This window comes from Peromyscus maniculatus, chromosome 21, assembly GCF_049852395.1.
Source record: "Peromyscus maniculatus bairdii isolate BWxNUB_F1_BW_parent chromosome 21, HU_Pman_BW_mat_3.1, whole genome shotgun sequence".
Lineage (NCBI taxonomy): Eukaryota > Metazoa > Chordata > Mammalia > Rodentia > Cricetidae > Peromyscus > Peromyscus maniculatus.
Genome location: NC_134872.1, coordinates 1,188,330 through 1,205,091, shown reverse-complemented (window position 1 = coordinate 1,205,091; position 16,762 = coordinate 1,188,330). Strand labels below are relative to the sequence as shown.

The 16,762-nt window shown below is 45.4% G+C and overlaps 1 protein-coding gene across 1 annotated transcript; it reads left to right on the top strand.

The window, feature by feature from the left end:
* Positions 1–289: 289 nt before the first annotated feature.
* Trim31 (tripartite motif containing 31) lies at positions 290–14,371 on the top strand. The gene is made up of 9 exons (XM_076558079.1): positions 290–381; positions 544–1,018; positions 1,396–1,491; positions 3,333–3,563; positions 6,481–6,503; positions 6,974–7,089; positions 8,329–8,403; positions 8,858–8,899; positions 13,314–14,371. Exons 2-9 carry the CDS (start codon positions 605–607, stop codon positions 13,835–13,837), a joined length of 1,521 nt encoding a protein of 506 aa, XP_076414194.1. The 5' UTR covers positions 290–381; positions 544–604; the 3' UTR covers positions 13,838–14,371.
* The last annotated feature ends 2,391 nt before the right edge of the window (positions 14,372–16,762 follow it).

Genomic DNA, 16,762 nt, shown 5'->3' with positions numbered 1-16,762 from the left:
ATGACACTGGCTGATACTTTCCTAGTCAAGAGAAAGGAAACAGGTTGGGTAAGCCGGGGTCTGAGAAGTGCAGAGACAGAGGAAGAAACCAGAGGTCGGAACAGAAGAGAGGATGGCTCAGAGACAGGGAGGGAAACCCACCAGAAGACAGGTGGGGGAGGTGAGAGATCTCCATGGTGGTAGCACACCCTCCTGGAGCAGCCAGTTAGCAGCAGCTCCACTCCCTACCTGCAGGTGAGTGGACTCTGACACTCTGTACTTTTGTTCTCAGACAACTGCTTTGGAAAGATATGTTTAATTAGTTCAAGGTCCAGGAAGCCACACTCTACTTTATAGGGAGCCTGAACTCACAGTATCTATTTGTTCCTGGGAGACAGTGAGGTAGGACCGACCATCTGTTTTCTTCTCTGGACAATATTCCCCATTTAAGTTTTGCTCTTTTCAGTCGTTGGTTTACTTAACCCCCTCTTCATTTGTCCTTCTTGAGTCTTCCAGCTGAGAGACTCTTTAACCTCTGCTTCCTGTTTCATTTTCTCTTCCCAGCACCAGTGTCTGACTCAGACTTCTGGGCTTTCAGATATCAAATTAGCCCCTTTGCGCCATCATGGCAGGCCAACGGCTGGCCAGCGAACTACAGGAGGATGTGACCTGCCCCATCTGCATGGAAATTCTACGGGATCCTGTCACCATTGACTGTGGGCACAACTTCTGCCTGCAATGCATCAATCAGGTTGCAAAAACTGCAGAAAAACTCTATTGTCCTCTCTGCAAACTCCCTGTGAGTAAGGATACGTTCCGGCCCAATAAGCTGTTGGCTAGTCTTGCAGAAAAAATCCAGGCTATGGATCCTGCTGAGCTCCAACCAGAAGGAGGCGAGCCAAGATGTCGGATTCATAAGGAAAAGCTCCATTACTTCTGTGAGAAGGACATGGAGTTCCTCTGTGTGGTGTGTCGTGACACCAAGGACCACAAATCCCACGATATCACCTTGATAGATGAGGCTGCCCAGAACTACAAGGTAGGCACCTGGGGGAGTGGAAGCTGCTGCCTGCTCCAGCTGGTTGGCACCCACCGCTGCACTCTTGGCACTTGAATTGGCACTTTTTAGCCAGACCTAGTGGGCTGAAAGAGACAAGTTCTGGGAAATGCCGGACTGTAACCAAGGCAACAAGAAGAATCAAAATAGTATTTTGGAGGCAGTGGAGATAACTCAGAGGGTAAAGGCCCCCTCCACCAAGTCTGAGGACCTGATTTTGACCTTCAGGACCACATAGTACAAGGAGAAAATTGGTTTAATCGCTGGGAAAGAAAGGGGGGCTGCTAATAATGATATCCGGGGACATCTTCCCTGCCTCCCCAGAGGCAGAGCCTAACTGAAGCATCCTCTTCCCACAGGCGCAGATTGAGTCACAGGTCCAGGATTTGGGGCAAAAGGACAAGGGAATAATTGAAGAGAAAAAGCGAGGTGAAGGGGCAATCCAGGTGTTCAGGGTAAGAAATACTCATTCCAAACACTTCTGAGGAAGTCGAGGCATCTCTGTTGAAACTCCTAGCGTTCCTTATATCCCAAGCTGGATCAAAGTCCTGCTGGCATGGTGGCGAGGGGCAGAGCAGAGGGTGTGGTGCCTGAGCAGTGCTCCTGAACTGTACTGACCTACCTGCCTGGGTGCTGCACCAGTGAACCAGGAGGTCTTCTGCTCCTCCACCCACAGCAGCTTTGTGAGGACCACCCACACACTGCCTCACCCAAGCCCCTTTTCACTAGAGACTGATTACACCGTAAGAAGACAGAGACCATGACACCACCAAACGTCTCTACCTGATTTTGCTTGCTTTTTTCTTTTTTGTTTTTTTTATTATTTTTTATTTATGTGTATATGTGTGTGTCTGTGTGAGTGAAAGCCATGTGTGTGCAAATACTGGTGGAGATCAGAAGAACTGGAGTTACAGGCATTTGTGAACTGCTCTTCGTAGGTGCTGGGACCTGAATTCAGGTCCTCTGGAAGAGCAGTAAGCATTCTTAAGCCCTGAGCCATCTCTCCAGGTCCTGCTGGTTTGATTGGTTTATTTTTGGTACATCCACAGAAAATTCAGTATGAAGGCAGTTAGGATGAAAAGCCTTCCTTCCTTCCTTCCTCCCTTTCTCCCTCCCTCCCTCTCTTTATTTCTCTCTCTCTTTTTCTTTCTTTCTCTCTTGCTCTCTTTCTTTGCTTCTCTCTTTCTTTTTTCTTTTGTTTATTTTCTCCCTCCATTGACATTTAAGAATCTTTATTTTTGAGATTTAATTTTATGTGAATGAATGCTTTGCCTACATGTATGTGTGCATACCAGGTGCATGCTTGGTATCCATGGAGATCAGAAGAGGACATTCGATTCCTGGAATTGGAGTTAGGATGGTTGTGAGCTACCATGTGCCTTCTGGGAATTGAATCTAAGTCCTTTGCAAGAGCAACAAAGTCATATCTCCAGCTCCTAGACACAGTATCTTATGTAGCATAAGCTAGAAATTGTTATGTAGAAAAGAATAGTCTTGAGCTTCTGATCCTTTTGTCTTTCTCATAGTACTGGAATTACAGGGCTATAGCAGCATGCCCAGATTATGCTGAAGATGGGACCCAGGGCTACATGCATGCTAAGCAAGCACTCTATCATCTGAACTACAACCTCATCCTGGGTTTTTGATGGTGATGTTGTTTGTTGAGAGAGTGGCTCAGGTAGTCCAGTCTGGCCTTGAATGGAGGCTGGCCTTGGATGGAGGCTGGCCTTGGATGGAGGCTGGCCTTGGATGGAGGCTGGCCTTGAATGGAGGCTGGCCTTGGATGGAGGCTGGCCTTGGCATCCTGAATCTCCTGTCTGCACTTTCCAAGTGCTAAGATTGCATAGCTGTGCACCAACATATGTGGCTGATGTCCTTGAAGGTAAAATGAGGGGGGAAAAGTCACTGAGCCTAAATCTGTGAATGCAGGAAGTGCTTTGATCTTGCCCGCCCTTTCCCACAGGTATGCCCTAGGAAGCTGTTCTAAACTGGTCTCAGTGTTATCTTTAAATACTCTTAAAAGTGAATGGTGCAAGGTGGTACATGCCCTTAATCCCAGCATTTGGGAGGCAGAGGCAGGTGGATCTCATGAATTCAAGGCCAACCTGTTGTGCTTAGTGGATTTGTGGCTAGCCAGGGCTATATAGGGAGACTTTACAAATAAATAAATAAATAAATAAATAAATAAATAAATAAATAAATAAATAAATAAATAAAGTGAATTATGGGCTTAAAGGAAGCTTGGAGGACCCCTCTCATGCCCACCTCATCTCTGCATCCTTTCCCTTGTCCCCAGGCTCAGGTGCATCTCGAGAAACTAAAGATCCTTGAGGAATTCAAGCACCTGCGCCAGAGACTGGAAGAGGAAGAGAGTTTCCTCCTGTCCAGGATGGGCTGGCTGGAGCAGGAGGGAGCCAAGCAGCTGGAACAGTATGTCGCTGTGACTAATGAGCAGCTGACCTCCCTCAGGAAACTCTCAAAGTCCCTGAAGAATAAGTTGCAAATGCCATCCTTGGAGCTACTGGAGGTGAGTCCTTTGAGAAAAGAGTCTCCAGATTCTCTCTTCTCTCTCTCTCTCTCTCTCTCTCTCTCTCTCTGAAAGAGACTTAAGAATCTGTATTATACTATGGCCTAACAGCTCCTAATATCTGGCTCTTTAATGCCCTTTTCTCCCAAAACTAAATTGTGAGAACCCCTACTACTCCCTGAAAGGACATGAAAGTCAGATACTTTCCTTTCTTTGGGGATTTCTCTGAGACTCCCATTAATCCCACCATCAGATCCATGGCCCTGACCCTTATCTTTCTCACTTTAAGCCATCACTTTTGATAAAGCTCCTCTGCAGGTTTTAAAGGGAAGCCTGTCGTTCCCCACAAGCTCCATTCATGTTGTCTCTGACATAAGATACTGTTCCTCTCTAATGCCCTTCCACCCCAAGGCCAGTGCTCACCACACTCTTTCTCCTAATAAGCCTCATGTATGAGGTACATTTTTTCTTTTATTACTTTGTATTGCCTTCCTGAACTAATCCACCAGCTGCTGCTGTTTTTCACCTAACCCAGCAGTTCTCAACCTGTGGGTCTTGATCCCTGTGGGGGTCCACAGACCCTTCTTTCACAGGGGCCACCTAAGACCATCAAAAATATCAGATATTTACATTCCAGTTCATAAGAGTAGCAAATTTATAGTTATGATGTAGCAAAGAAAATAATTTTATGGTTGGGGGTCACCACAACATAAGGAACTGTATTAAAGGTCAGCAGCATTAGGAAGGTTGAGAACCACTGTCCTAACCAAAGCCCCTGTAATTCTAGTACTCCAGAGGTAGAAGGATTCCCTAGATCACTAGAGTTCAAGGACAGCCTGGACACACACACACACACACACACACACACACACACACACACACACACACACGATCGTGCATGTGCATGCCAAGAAGAAAAGAAGGAAGGAAAAGAAAAAGAAAGAGAGCCACAGAAAATTTATAGCTTTTTGTTGTTGTCCTTTGAGACAGGATCTCATGCAGCCTAGGCAGTCTGGAGTGTGTTATGGAAACAAGGGTTACATTGAATTTCTGGTCTTTCTACCTCATCCTTTGCAGTTTAGAACTGTAATGTAGGACACATATGTTGCTTAGAAGTATATCTCAGATTCACTGTGGAAAGGCACTTGCTACTAATACCCAAGACCCACATGGTAGGAGAGCAGGGCCAATTCCCACAAGTTTTCCTCTGGCTTCTTCCCGTAACTCCAGCTCTAGCAGATATGATAGATCTGGCCTTCTAGGATACCTGCACTCACATGTGCATACCCACACATAGACACACATATATACGCAATTAAAAAAATAATAAAATAGGACTAGAGAAATGGCTCATCAGTTAAGAGCACTGTTTGCTCTTCCAGAGTTCCTGAGTTCGTTTCCCAGCAAATGCATGGCAGCTCACAACCATCTGAAATGCGATCTGATGCCCTCCTCTGGCCTGGAGGCATATATGCAGACAGAGTACTCATACATAAAAAATATACATAAATAATAAAAATTAAAAATAATAAAAGATTTTTAAATATTATTCTTAAAACTAATAAATCTTTAAAAAACACAATAAAAAGAAATATATTTCAAGCTATATTTCTAGTAGGTACATTAAAAAGGGAAAAAAGAATCAGATATAGTGGTACACCTTTAATCCCAGCACTTCGGTGGCGGAGATAGGCAGTTATCTGTGAGTTCAAGGTCAGCCTGGTCTACATATGGAATTCCAGGCCAAGTAGGAAAAAAAATCAGATAAAAGTAATTTTAATAAAAACACTTTAGCCGGGCGGTGGTGGCGCACGCCTTTAATCCCAGCACTTGGGAGGCAGAGGCAGGCAGATCTCTGTGAGTTCGAGGCCAGCCTGGGCTACCAAGTGAGTTCCAGGAAAGGCGCAAAGCTACACAGAGAAACCCTGTCTCGAAAAACAAAAACAAAAAACAAACAAACAAACAAACAAACAAAAAACCACTTTAAACATTTTATTTAATCCAGTATTCCAAATGTAGTCATTTCAGCCTCTTTAAACATATTTATGAGCTATTTCACATTCTTCAGTGTTTGTTTGTTCTTACTCTTTGAACTTTATTGTTACACATCTCAATGTAGATGCTAAATCATCAGTTGTTGAGGTAAAATGTAGTTAGTCCTACTAAATCAATAAAGTTGTATTTAACTGAAAGAGTATTTACAATGCTTCAGTTTTTAAATTTAGATTTAAAATAGTAAAAATTAATGTTGGGAGGACAGATGTGATAGTGCAGTCCTGTCTGTCATCTCGGCATTCAGGGGTCAGATACAGAAGAAGCAGTAAATGTTCTGTTCTTGGCTACACAGAGAATTTGAGACAGCCCAAGGTATACAAAATGGTTGGGGGGGGAATTGAGAGGGGGGAATAACAGCCCACCCAAGTGCTGGGACCAACACGCCTGGCTTCTGGGGTTTGTTTGTTTGTTTTGTTTGTCTTTAAATTCACCATGGAGAGTCGCTCCACCTTTGTCCCTACACTGCCAAGTTGAGCTCCCTGGTTCCATGTCAGAGGCAACATCCGTCTCCCAAATGTCCCTCTTTCTTCTCTCCTCACTTGGTTCCTCCTGAGGTTTAAACACTGTCCCAACTCTATCAGGAGTTTTGGGGGTAGCAGTTCAGAATGGATGGAGAGAGAGAGACAGAAACACACACACACACACACACACACACACACACACACACACACACACACACGGGAGGGGCAGGAGAAACAGAGAGAGAGAGACAGAAACACACACACACGGGGTGGGGGGGGGGGAGAGAGAGAGAGAGAGAGAGAGAGAGAGAGAGAGAGAGAGAGAGAGAGAGAGAGAGAGAGAGTCTGAACCTGTTCTTGACTCAGGCAAGCTCTGATGTTGTTCTCTCTTTTTCTTCCAGAACATCAAAGACACTTTGAGCAGGTATGATGGGCATCCTGACTACACTGTGCTTTCTGTTCACTCACACATACGATATTCAACGTATATCCAAATATGTTTGCATCCCCCATAACTTGTCTATAAACTGTTTAGGCCGCAGGCGGGGAAGACCAAGCCTGTGTTCCCATCAGCACCCAGCTTTACCGCAGTCTTTTCTTTCCCAGCTCCCCCTGCAATTTGTCTTGATCAAGTGGGTGAATCCTGGGTTTCCTACTCTACCTCCCTACCCCCTTTCCCTTCTCTCTTCTCTGCAGCCATCTCCCATCTTCATTTCCATATTTCCTCACATCTGAGTGTCAGTCCCATATTCCCATCTTGGCCCCCGGACACTCAGCTCCCTGGCTCTAGACTGTATTTCCCACTCTGCCTCCACCCCAGGTACCATCTCACAGGCCCTTCCTGCCCACACTCTATTCCCTGAACTTACAGCCCAGACCAACATATCTTCACAGGAGTAAGGAATTTCAGTTTCTCAAACCAACCCCACTACCTGCAGACCTGGAGAAAAAAATCAGTGAAGCAAACGCAAGACATGCGTCCATCACAGAAAGCCTGGAGGAATTAAAAGGTGAGGTGTGGCTGTCACCTCCTGTGCTTACCTGCCTCAGGATGCTTTCCATCACCCCAGACATTGCCTGAACTGACTGCTGCCAGCCCCCAGCCTGTCGGAAGCCAGGCTGAATGCTGAGTACTTTCAAAGCATCCTTATCCAGAAATTTCTCATGCTATGTTGTAACAGGTTTCATGCTGAGGATGGACGGGGGGGGGGGGGGGGGGGGGGGACTTTGTGTGCTTGACAAGCACTCTGCAATATGAGCTACATCCCCAGAGCCAAAGCACTTCTTATCTCAGAATTTTTCCTTGTTCACTGGGTAGTGAACATGGGCTACAAGTATGTTCCCAGTTTGGTTGCTGCTGGCCACATGTACCCCTGGGCACCAGAATACATTTATTTACACATAGTGTAGGTAAAGAATACACATTGACTCTGAAAGACTTAATATTAAAATACTACTTAAAATTCAGCAATGAAAACAAAGACAAACAGAAATATAGCAATAAAATTTTTGAGACAAAAATCTCACTGTGTTGCCCGGGGTAGTCTCTTATGGAAGAGCTCAATGATCTTCCCACTTGGGCCTTCTGAGTAGCTGGGACTCCGGCATCCAGCATTGTGCCCAGGTAGCACTAAACCTTTATTCTACATGCTGAAATGACAATACCTTTTAACATTCTGAGCTAAAGAAAATACATTATTTAAATTCATTTCTTTTAAAAAGTTTTATTTATTTATTTTACTTGTGGTGGTGTTTGGTGTGCATGTATCATGTGTATGCCTGACCACGGAGGTCAGAAGAGGGCGTCAGATCCCCTGGGATTGGAGTTTCAGTGGGTGCCGGGAACTCAGCTGGGTCCTCTGGTGCCTTTAACCACTGAGCCTCCTCCAGCCCCCATTTTACTTTTCTTGAGACACTGCATAACTATCCCAGTCTCTGGAACTTACTACGTACTGTGGACTAGTCTAAAAGTTGCCATCCTACTGCCTCAGCTCCCTGAGTGTCAGCACACCCTGGCCGTTCATGTTTTCTAAATGTCATCTAGAAAACTCAAAATTCAGTGGCTCATGTTTGTGGTTCTGGACTGAGCTGTGCTGGAGAGCCACTGCAGAGAGACCCTAGGCCACCGCTTCCTATGAGAAATCCCAGCACCACATCTCCCTGCATCTTCAGTCAGTGCCTCTCTGTGTGGTCCTGGTTGCCTGTTTAACCTCTGTGGACCCTCCATCTCCTTCACTCTCTCCTCACAGACAAGCTGAAGACTGAGGGGAAGAAAGATAAGAGTGCATTCCTCCAAAGCCTGAATATAAAGGAAATGGAGAGATGTAAGTGTGCTGCTGATACTGCTGTTTGGGGAAAGCAAGGAATACAAAGGGGGGGATTCTCTCTTTAATGGGAGATTGAGGGAGGAAGGTCCAGTGTGTGTGAACACCAATGAAGAATAGGCTTATAGCAATGTTTTATTATTTTACATTTAGGTGATCAAAGTGACACCCCCACTAATGAATGGAAATTTATAAATTTATTTCTTTGCTGCACAAGACTAGGGGAGGCAGCTCAGTCTGTAGCTGGAGCTGACCTACTGGGCCCAGCCAGCTCAACAAAGCTGAGGTGTGGAGACGCACTGAGACAACAGCCTGTAATGATGTCATCTGAAATGGCTCAGCTATGAGGGTAGTCAGGATAAAAGCCTGGTTCAGCGGCCCATTGCCAATATGACTTTCAGTCTCTAACCTCTTGTTATCAACCTAAAATTTGTTTTCTCCCTCCAATTCCTAGGGCACCTGTTACAGAAGAATTATTCAGATTTGCCCACCTCAGGTAGGATTTCTACCTGGCACACTGGTCTTCCTGAAGGGAAACAAGGGACCTCCGGGTCTGCAGGTCAAAAAAACGTTCTGTCCACTCACAGCTCTGATACAGCAGAAGAAAGTTAGAGACCAGACCCCAGGAAGAGCTACCTAACATGCAGAACATCCTGCATGAGTAATTGCTCTCAGCTCCCCTGAGAGACACAGGAACAAAGAGAGAGATCACAAAGATGAGTAAGACTCACCTCAGCAGGGACCACAGAAAGGGCTGTGGAACTGCGTAGACTTCAGGTGCCAGAGATGGGTAGACACAGAGTGAGGGGCAGGCATCTACCTCTTCTGCTTCCCAAACTGCACCTTCCCTGGGAAAGGCCTAGCCCCTGACAGGGGACCCCAATGTGCAGGTGTACTTTGCTGCTTGGTCTATGACCCTACTGCTTGCTGCATCTGGAGCTCAGCAGTGCCTGATGCTCTACTGACCTCTCTTTTCTCCTTTCCTGTCCCTCAAATGGCAATGAATTGATAAAACTAGAGCCATCTAATGCCTAGACCTATTCTATCCCCTTCCACTTTGAGGCCTGCTTTGTGGGGCAACAACACCTTCAGCGGAGCAAAGCTGGGCCCCTTACTCTATGTTCCTGGAGGAGGAGCTGGTTGTGAGCCTGAGCTCTGTGCATACTGACAACCTCTAGGTGACAGAGTCAGCAGATTCCTTACTGAAGAGAGCTGTGGGCGGCTCCCTTTCCTTCTCCCTCCCTCCCTTTTTTCCTTAAATTTTTTTCTTGGTTATTATTGTGTTTGCATACTGATGCACAGTAGAGCTGAGGGCCACAGAGTGGAGGTCAGAGGACTATTTTGTGAAGACTGTTCTCGCCTTACGTGAGTTTTTTATGTGAGTTCTGGGCTTGGGCAGTCAGCATCTGCATCTGCCAAGCCATCTCACAAGTCATTTATGTTCCTTTTTCTCTCCCTCTGACGTGTGTGTGTGTGTGTGTGTGTGTGTGTGTGTGTGTGTGTGTATGTGTGTGTGTGTGTGTGTGTGTACTCATGGAAGCTAGACTTGAGCACCTTCTTCGTTCACATTCTTCCTCAGTTTCACGGATAAGATCTCTCACTGAACCTCAAGCCCACTAGAGAGCTTAGACTGTCTTGCTACCGAGGCTTACGCCCATCCAACCACCTCTGACTTCTCAGCACGGGGTTACAGGTGTGCTGTGACCACAGCCAGCATTCCCCAGGTGCTGGGGATCGCAGCTCAGGAACTCGAGCTTGCACAGCCAAGCTATCTCCACTGCCTTTTCTTTTCTTTTGTTTTTTTTTTGGGGGGGGGTTGATTTGTTATGTTTTGTTTTTGAGACAGAATCTCATGTAGCCCAGACTATGTGTCAACTCATGGTAGTTCTCCTGCCTCAGCTTCCCAAGTGCTGGAATTAGAAGTATGCACCACCGTGTTTGGCAATGAGCACCTCCAACAAAACAGAAGGATGGTGGTTATTCTCACCCAGTCCTGGTCTTCTAATTGCTTTGACTCTGATGCCCCCTGGCAGACCATAGAAGTTCCTACCACTGTCTTCCTCTGGGGTCATCGTCCCCATCCCCCTGTCTCCCAGGACTGGGAATCAGAGATGGGTAAGGCCTGCTTGGATCATGCCACTAGCCTACCCCAGTGACCCCTACCACTCACTCTAATACACACTCCCACATCCACCAGCAATCCCCAACCCCCACACCAACCAAGGAGAACTAGCATTATAGCGAAGGCCGAGATGGAGCAACAAATGAAGAGCTAGAGTGAGGCCCCTTTCTAAACCTTAGCAGAGCCAGGATCACTGCTGCTCAAGCCTTTGAATAGGACAGATGAAGACTTTCATAGCTTTGATAAACTGCCATTCAATGCCTGAGCCATAATACAAGGGTGGGGTCAGAGCAAGGGGCTCTGAATATCCACTTCTTCCTGTTCTTCTGTGTTTGAGGGATTCCATTCTAATATGTGTCCCCCACCTCTCTTTCTCTCTCTCTCTGTGTGTGTGTGTGTGTGTGTGTGTGTGTGTGTGTGTGTGTGTGTGTGTGTGCCTATGTGTGGAGGTCAAAGGACAACTTGGGGGAGTCAGTCTTTCACCCTGTGTGTTTCTGGATTGAAATCAAGTGTCAGGCTTAGGGACACCTGAGTCGTCTCCTGGTTCCAGTTTTAGAAAATCAGGCTGAATCTTGACCTCTCATAATAGCCTCAATTGTTTACCATATGAGAAATGGGAAATGGAGAAGACATGTAAAAAGACATCTCCTGTTTCATCTGCCTGCTCCCAAATAACTGGTAGCCCCAATCAGCAGGAAGTAGTTTAAAAAACTACACCCGCACTCCCAAAATATTGGTTATAAATGTTTGTTTTCATTTAAGGGGGGTTGTTACAAATTGTTATTGGTCATAGAAAAAAATGACTAAACAAAAAAAAATCAAATTCAGAAATCTCTTCCTGAAAGAAGAAAGGAGGGTATGATATAGAAATGATGGGGAAAAATCAGGATAATTATTAAGTCTTGGCTGGAGTATTCTGTGAGGCTGGATCATCTCAGTCAGCAGCCTTGAAGCTGTTTTGGATATTGGATCATCTGGGCCATATTTATTGGTGTCTGTTTCCAAGACATAAACTTTTAAAGTTAACATACATATCTGTATTAATATAAGTATAGGCTACGCATTGTGCACAAATGAGCCAATGATGATTTTTTTTATGTGTTTGAACAGGTAAAACATACTGTTGTGCAAATCTTAGCAAGCATCTTGTAATTTTGTTAGGTTTATTTTCCCATGTCTGTAGTCAATATTTCAAGGGTCTTCCTCAGTCAAGCATTTTCTTTAGCCCAGAATGAATCCATAGCCTCTCATTTCCTATGGAAATAAAAATATAACCTCTTCCTCAAAGTAACACACCTTCAAAATTTAATTTGAAGTCAAGATATTTTTAAAATATATAGGTTGGTTTAATCTATCAGTTTTCATAAATCAGTCTTTTAACAGCCAAAAATCCAAAGATAACACAATAACATACAGTATCGAGACTCTCTGTGTATTTTCCATTTTTACTTGGCTTATTTTTTTATTATTCTATTACTTTTTTAAGGACTTTATTTTTAAACTTTTTTTTAAATCTATGACTGTATAAATCTTTTTCTTCTCTCTCCCACCCCTATGTACATTTTTAAATACACTGTGATCCATTTAGAGGCTTTTTTGGGTCTGGATCTGTCCTTACTATCTCTAACCCTTTCTGTCTGCATGAGCCAAAACCCTAAACCCACCACATAGCGTGTTGATGGCGCTCTCAAGCCTGCAGGCAGCAGCTGGGAGAAGCCTCTCTGTACTGTGTCCTGTGTGAGAGACTGCAGAACACCCCATGCCACTCATTCAAGACTGCACACTATGGCCAGGGAATGAATGCATCTGTGCACTGCAGCCCACATGAGAGACACAAAATAGGAGGCTGTTCTTGGCTCCATTTCTGTGTGTATAGAACACCCTTTCCCCTTTGAGCTTTTTTAGGCTTTGTGTGGATATACACCCCATGTTGGGCACCATATGTAAATGGACATTTCCTGTTCCACCTGCCTGCTCCCAAATAATGGGCAGCCACTTCCCAAATTACCACATAGAGGTTTATATTAATTAAAAACGCCCAGCCAATAGCTCAGGCTTGTTACTAACCAGCTCTTCAAACTTAAATGAACCCATTTCTATTAATCTAGGTATTGCCACATGGTTCATGGCATGTCTTGCTTCCTGGGCAGCTAGTTAGCAGCTCCTATGTCTCTCCTGACTCTGCCCTTCCTCCGCATATCATTCTCTCTGTGTCAGGCTGTCTTGCCCAAGCTCTTCTTGCCCTGCTATCAGCCCATCAGTTTTTTATTTTTTTATTAACAATGAGCATAATCCCCAGCAAAGACATGGCCTCATTGTTATAAGATCCAGATTGTCCGGGGTGTTATGAACTTGGGTCAAGGCCACTTTCTGAAATGATTCCACCACCATGTGGACTGGGGGAACTTTCCTCTGCGCCCACAGAACATCACCTCATAAAATTAGGGGTTAAGGTTGAGGCCTGGGGATAGAGAGTATGGAGAGGTACTGGAGAGAGGTGATGTAGAGAGCATGGGCATGGTGACCCACATCTATAATTCGAGCACTAGAGAGGTGCAGCCTGAAGGATGAGAAGTTCTAGATCATCCTCAGCTACACAGTGAGTTCTAGCCCTGCTTGGGTTACATGAGACCCCCATCTCAGAAAACCAAAACAAACAGGCAGGAGTCAGGACTTCTCTGAGGACATGGAGAAATTCTCCCTCTAGCTGCATCATGAGAAGCTCAAAAGCAGGGTACTGGAGGACTTGACCTGAAGCTATCCCTCTTTACTCTTTGTCTTCCCACAGTCCCTACAACCCTGGACACAGCCTCAGCTGACCCAAGCCTCACCTTTTCTCAGGATCTAAAGAAAGCGACTTTATACCTCACGGGAGGCACTTCGAATAAGCAGACAAAACCTCGACGATTCTACCCTTTCTACTGTGCAAGGGGTTTCCCAAGCCTCTCCTCAGGCTGTAGGGTGTGGGAGGTGGAAATCCAGGGGCCATCAGGTGTGGCTGCCATGGTGGGCGTGGCCAATGAGTTGGCTCTGAAGTCTCAGAGTCAGAACTCCAGTGCTCAGAGCTGCTTGTGGGCACTACGAATCTCGGACTCTGGATGTCAGCCGTTCACCAACTGCAAAGTCCTGGAGTATCACTGCACCCATGTTAAGAAAGTGGGCGTCTTCGTGGATTATGACCGTGGAGAAGTCACCTTTTATGATGCCATCACTAAGAAACACATCTACACCTTCCAAACCTCTTTTGACAGACAGGTCTTCCCCATTTTTGGGCTCCTAGCTGTCCGCTCCTCTATCACCCTGAGCCCCTAGGGCTGCTCCACTGTGGGTTCCTCAATCTCTTCCCCACCTATGCCTCATGACTGAATGAGATGCAAGTGGCAGAAATGAAGCTTGGGCCTACTCGGGCACCATACACACCCTACACACCCTACACACACCTCTTTCCCTGAGTAGAGAAGACAGTGGAATGCCCCAAACACTAAACACAAAGGCTCTTCATCACGGCACTTTGTAAAAGGACGCGATTGGAAGTAGTCAAACTTCATCAACAGGCCTTTGGAAAACATCTGACCATACCCTGCTTGAGATGCAGGTCTAAGGCGATGCCCAGCACCCCGACTGCCCCTTTCTCCACTTCACTGCCTCGAAATTTGAGTATCTGATGCTCATTCTTTCCTGAGGTCTGAGATCCAGAGGCTACGTACAGAGTCAGCCAGGCCTGTGCCAATGCCAGTTTGTAGATGAGGACAGTCTACAATCAGGGCTGTAACCCTTTGACATTTCAAAGCAATGTTGTCACCTTCAACAACTCTACCTGCAAATTAAAAACAAAATTGTAAACCACCTCTCATGTTGATTTAAAATTCTAATATTGTGTTAGGCCACATCCATAGCTATCCTTGACCTCCATTGTCCTTCCAGCCACAGACTGGTGACCAGTCTGGAATGGATTGATAGTCAGGGGAAACCATACATAGAACACACTACATTTTGCAGTTAAAAATTTTAATTTATTTTACATTTCTGTAGTGTGTGTGTGTGTGTGTGTGTGTGTGTGTGTGTGTGTGTGTGTGCATGCATGCACCCACATGTCATGGTCTCCCAGGAAGGTTGAAAGATAGCTTTGGAAAGTCAGTTCCTCTTTCTGCCTTGTGGGTTCCAGGATAGAACTCGGCTCACTAGGCTTGGTGCAAGTGTCCTTCAGATGAGTCATCTCACTGGCTCCATCTCCCATTCTAAAAAGAAGAATATACAGAGACATATTTGTTGGCTCATTCCATTCTCCCCAGGATTCATGTAGCCCACCCTGGCCTTGAACCCTGTATGTAGCAGGGATTGACCTTGAACTTCTGAACTTTCTTCTATCCACTGTGTCTAGATGACAGGTCTGGGCACCCAGGGCTTCTGGCATGCTAGACATGAACTACTACCTCAACTACATCCAGTCCCATCTTTCTGATTTTTAAATCTAGATCGACAGTTCTGAATGAATCCCAGTGCTATTTTCTCAGTCACATGTAAGCTGATAACTGACACTTCAGACCATGGTTGAGTTCTCTCTGTTGGCTGTTGATTCCTTTGCTCTGACGGTTCTGGAATTATGGCCCTTGAAGGACATGAGAAACTCTGAAGAGAGACACTTGTGTTTTTTTTTTCTTTTTGTTCTTGGGGTGGGGGGAACGTCAGACTATTAAACAATGGACATCAATCATCAATTAATTTGAAATTTCCCCAGGAGCTTCATGCTAGGGGAGGGAAAGGCTGAAGACTGGCGCCAGCCAGAGGAGGAATTTAAGTTGTCTAGAGTGAGCAGCTCTGACAGACTCATTCACTGTTAGCATAAGCACATATAAAACTAAGAATGCTTCAGAAAATCTAGGAATTGGGAGTCTTTCCCTCTCTGACTTGGCCAAACTAAACAAACTGCATTCCTTTACCAGTTTCTTTGAAGACACACAGAAACTGTTTGGCTGAAGTGCTGGTTGACCTTGGTGCCCAGAGTCACGCTCCCTCTTGGTGTGGCCAGGTGAATATCCAAGGCAGGCTCAGGTTCAGAACAGCTCTCCAACCCGTACTTGGCCCCACACAGGGTCTGGCGCCCTTTGGGCCCTTATTCCAGCTTTGATGTCCTTGTTGAGTTTATGTTCTGTGCATCCTTGGTTGTCACCTTTCTACCATGGCCAGTGCACTTAGTAAGTTATTATGACTGGGTTACTTGTCTTTCTGCCCGTACTAGGCAGTATGAATAAGTCCTCCCTCAGCGTGTTTCAGAAGCTGTCTCTGTGGGGACAATGGGGAGCCTGCCTCACAATATAGGACTGCGCTTCACTCTTCCCTTTATGGAAGGAGGAAGCTACCTTCCCCTACCACTATCACATCAGGCCATTTCTTTTTAAAAGTATACCTGAAAAACTGGAAGTGTAATTCCCCAGGCCAAAAGTTATCTGTGGATAGGCGGTCCTGAAATAAGTCACGGGATGGGGGGAAAGAAAGTAGCAAAAACCATCAAAAGTTTTGTTTAGGGGAGCCAGCAGAGGTAGGGGGACCAAGAAAGAAAATGCACCTGAAAAGCATTATGGCACAGAAATGGTCAAAGATTGTGGGTGGAGACACCTAGCGTGGGGTATTATCTGCTCTGTAGTATGTCCTTTGATGAACCCCATCCTATGCCCAGGCTGTCAACACTGGCTCCAGGGAACTGTTAGTCAATGTGTAGCATACAATACTTGCTCAAGAGGAAACTTTAGAACAAGGATCCCAGAAAAAAGTGAGGTGATTCTTGGGACTCGAGTGACATGAAGAGATCCTAAGTAACTACGTACTAAGTGATGATTTCATTTAATGATAAAGTATAAGAAGCTGAGCTCAGAAGCTGAGCATGGTGTCTCAAAACTATGTTCTCAGCACTTGGAAGGAAATTGGAAGCAGGACAATCAGAAGTTCAAGGCTATCTTTGTCTTGTTTTTTACTTTGAGACAGGGTCTTGCTATGTAGCCTTGCTGTCTTGGAACTTGCTATGTAGACCAGGCTAGCCTCGAATTCACAGAGATCTGCCTGACTCTGCCTCCTAAATTCTAGAATTAAAGCTATGGGCCACTACACCTGACTAGACCATCCTTGTCTAATAGTGTGTTGAAGAATATGCTGGACTACATGAGACTATCTGAAAACAATAATAATAAACAAGCAAGGAAAGAATGAAAATGATACAGAATGTGGTGGTATGTGCCTATA

Bases quoted from the DNA above. Each gene is read 5' to 3' on its own strand.
- Trim31 (XM_076558079.1), top strand. From the start codon at position 605: ATGGCAGGCCAACGGCTGGCCAGCGAACTACAGGAGGATGTGACCTGC. The intron at 1,019-1,395 runs GTAGGCACCTGG...CTCTTCCCACAG, and splicing joins AGGCTGCCCAGAACTACAAG to GCGCAGATTGAGTCACAGGT. The intron at 1,492-3,332 runs GTAAGAAATACT...CCTTGTCCCCAG, and splicing joins GGGCAATCCAGGTGTTCAGG to GCTCAGGTGCATCTCGAGAA.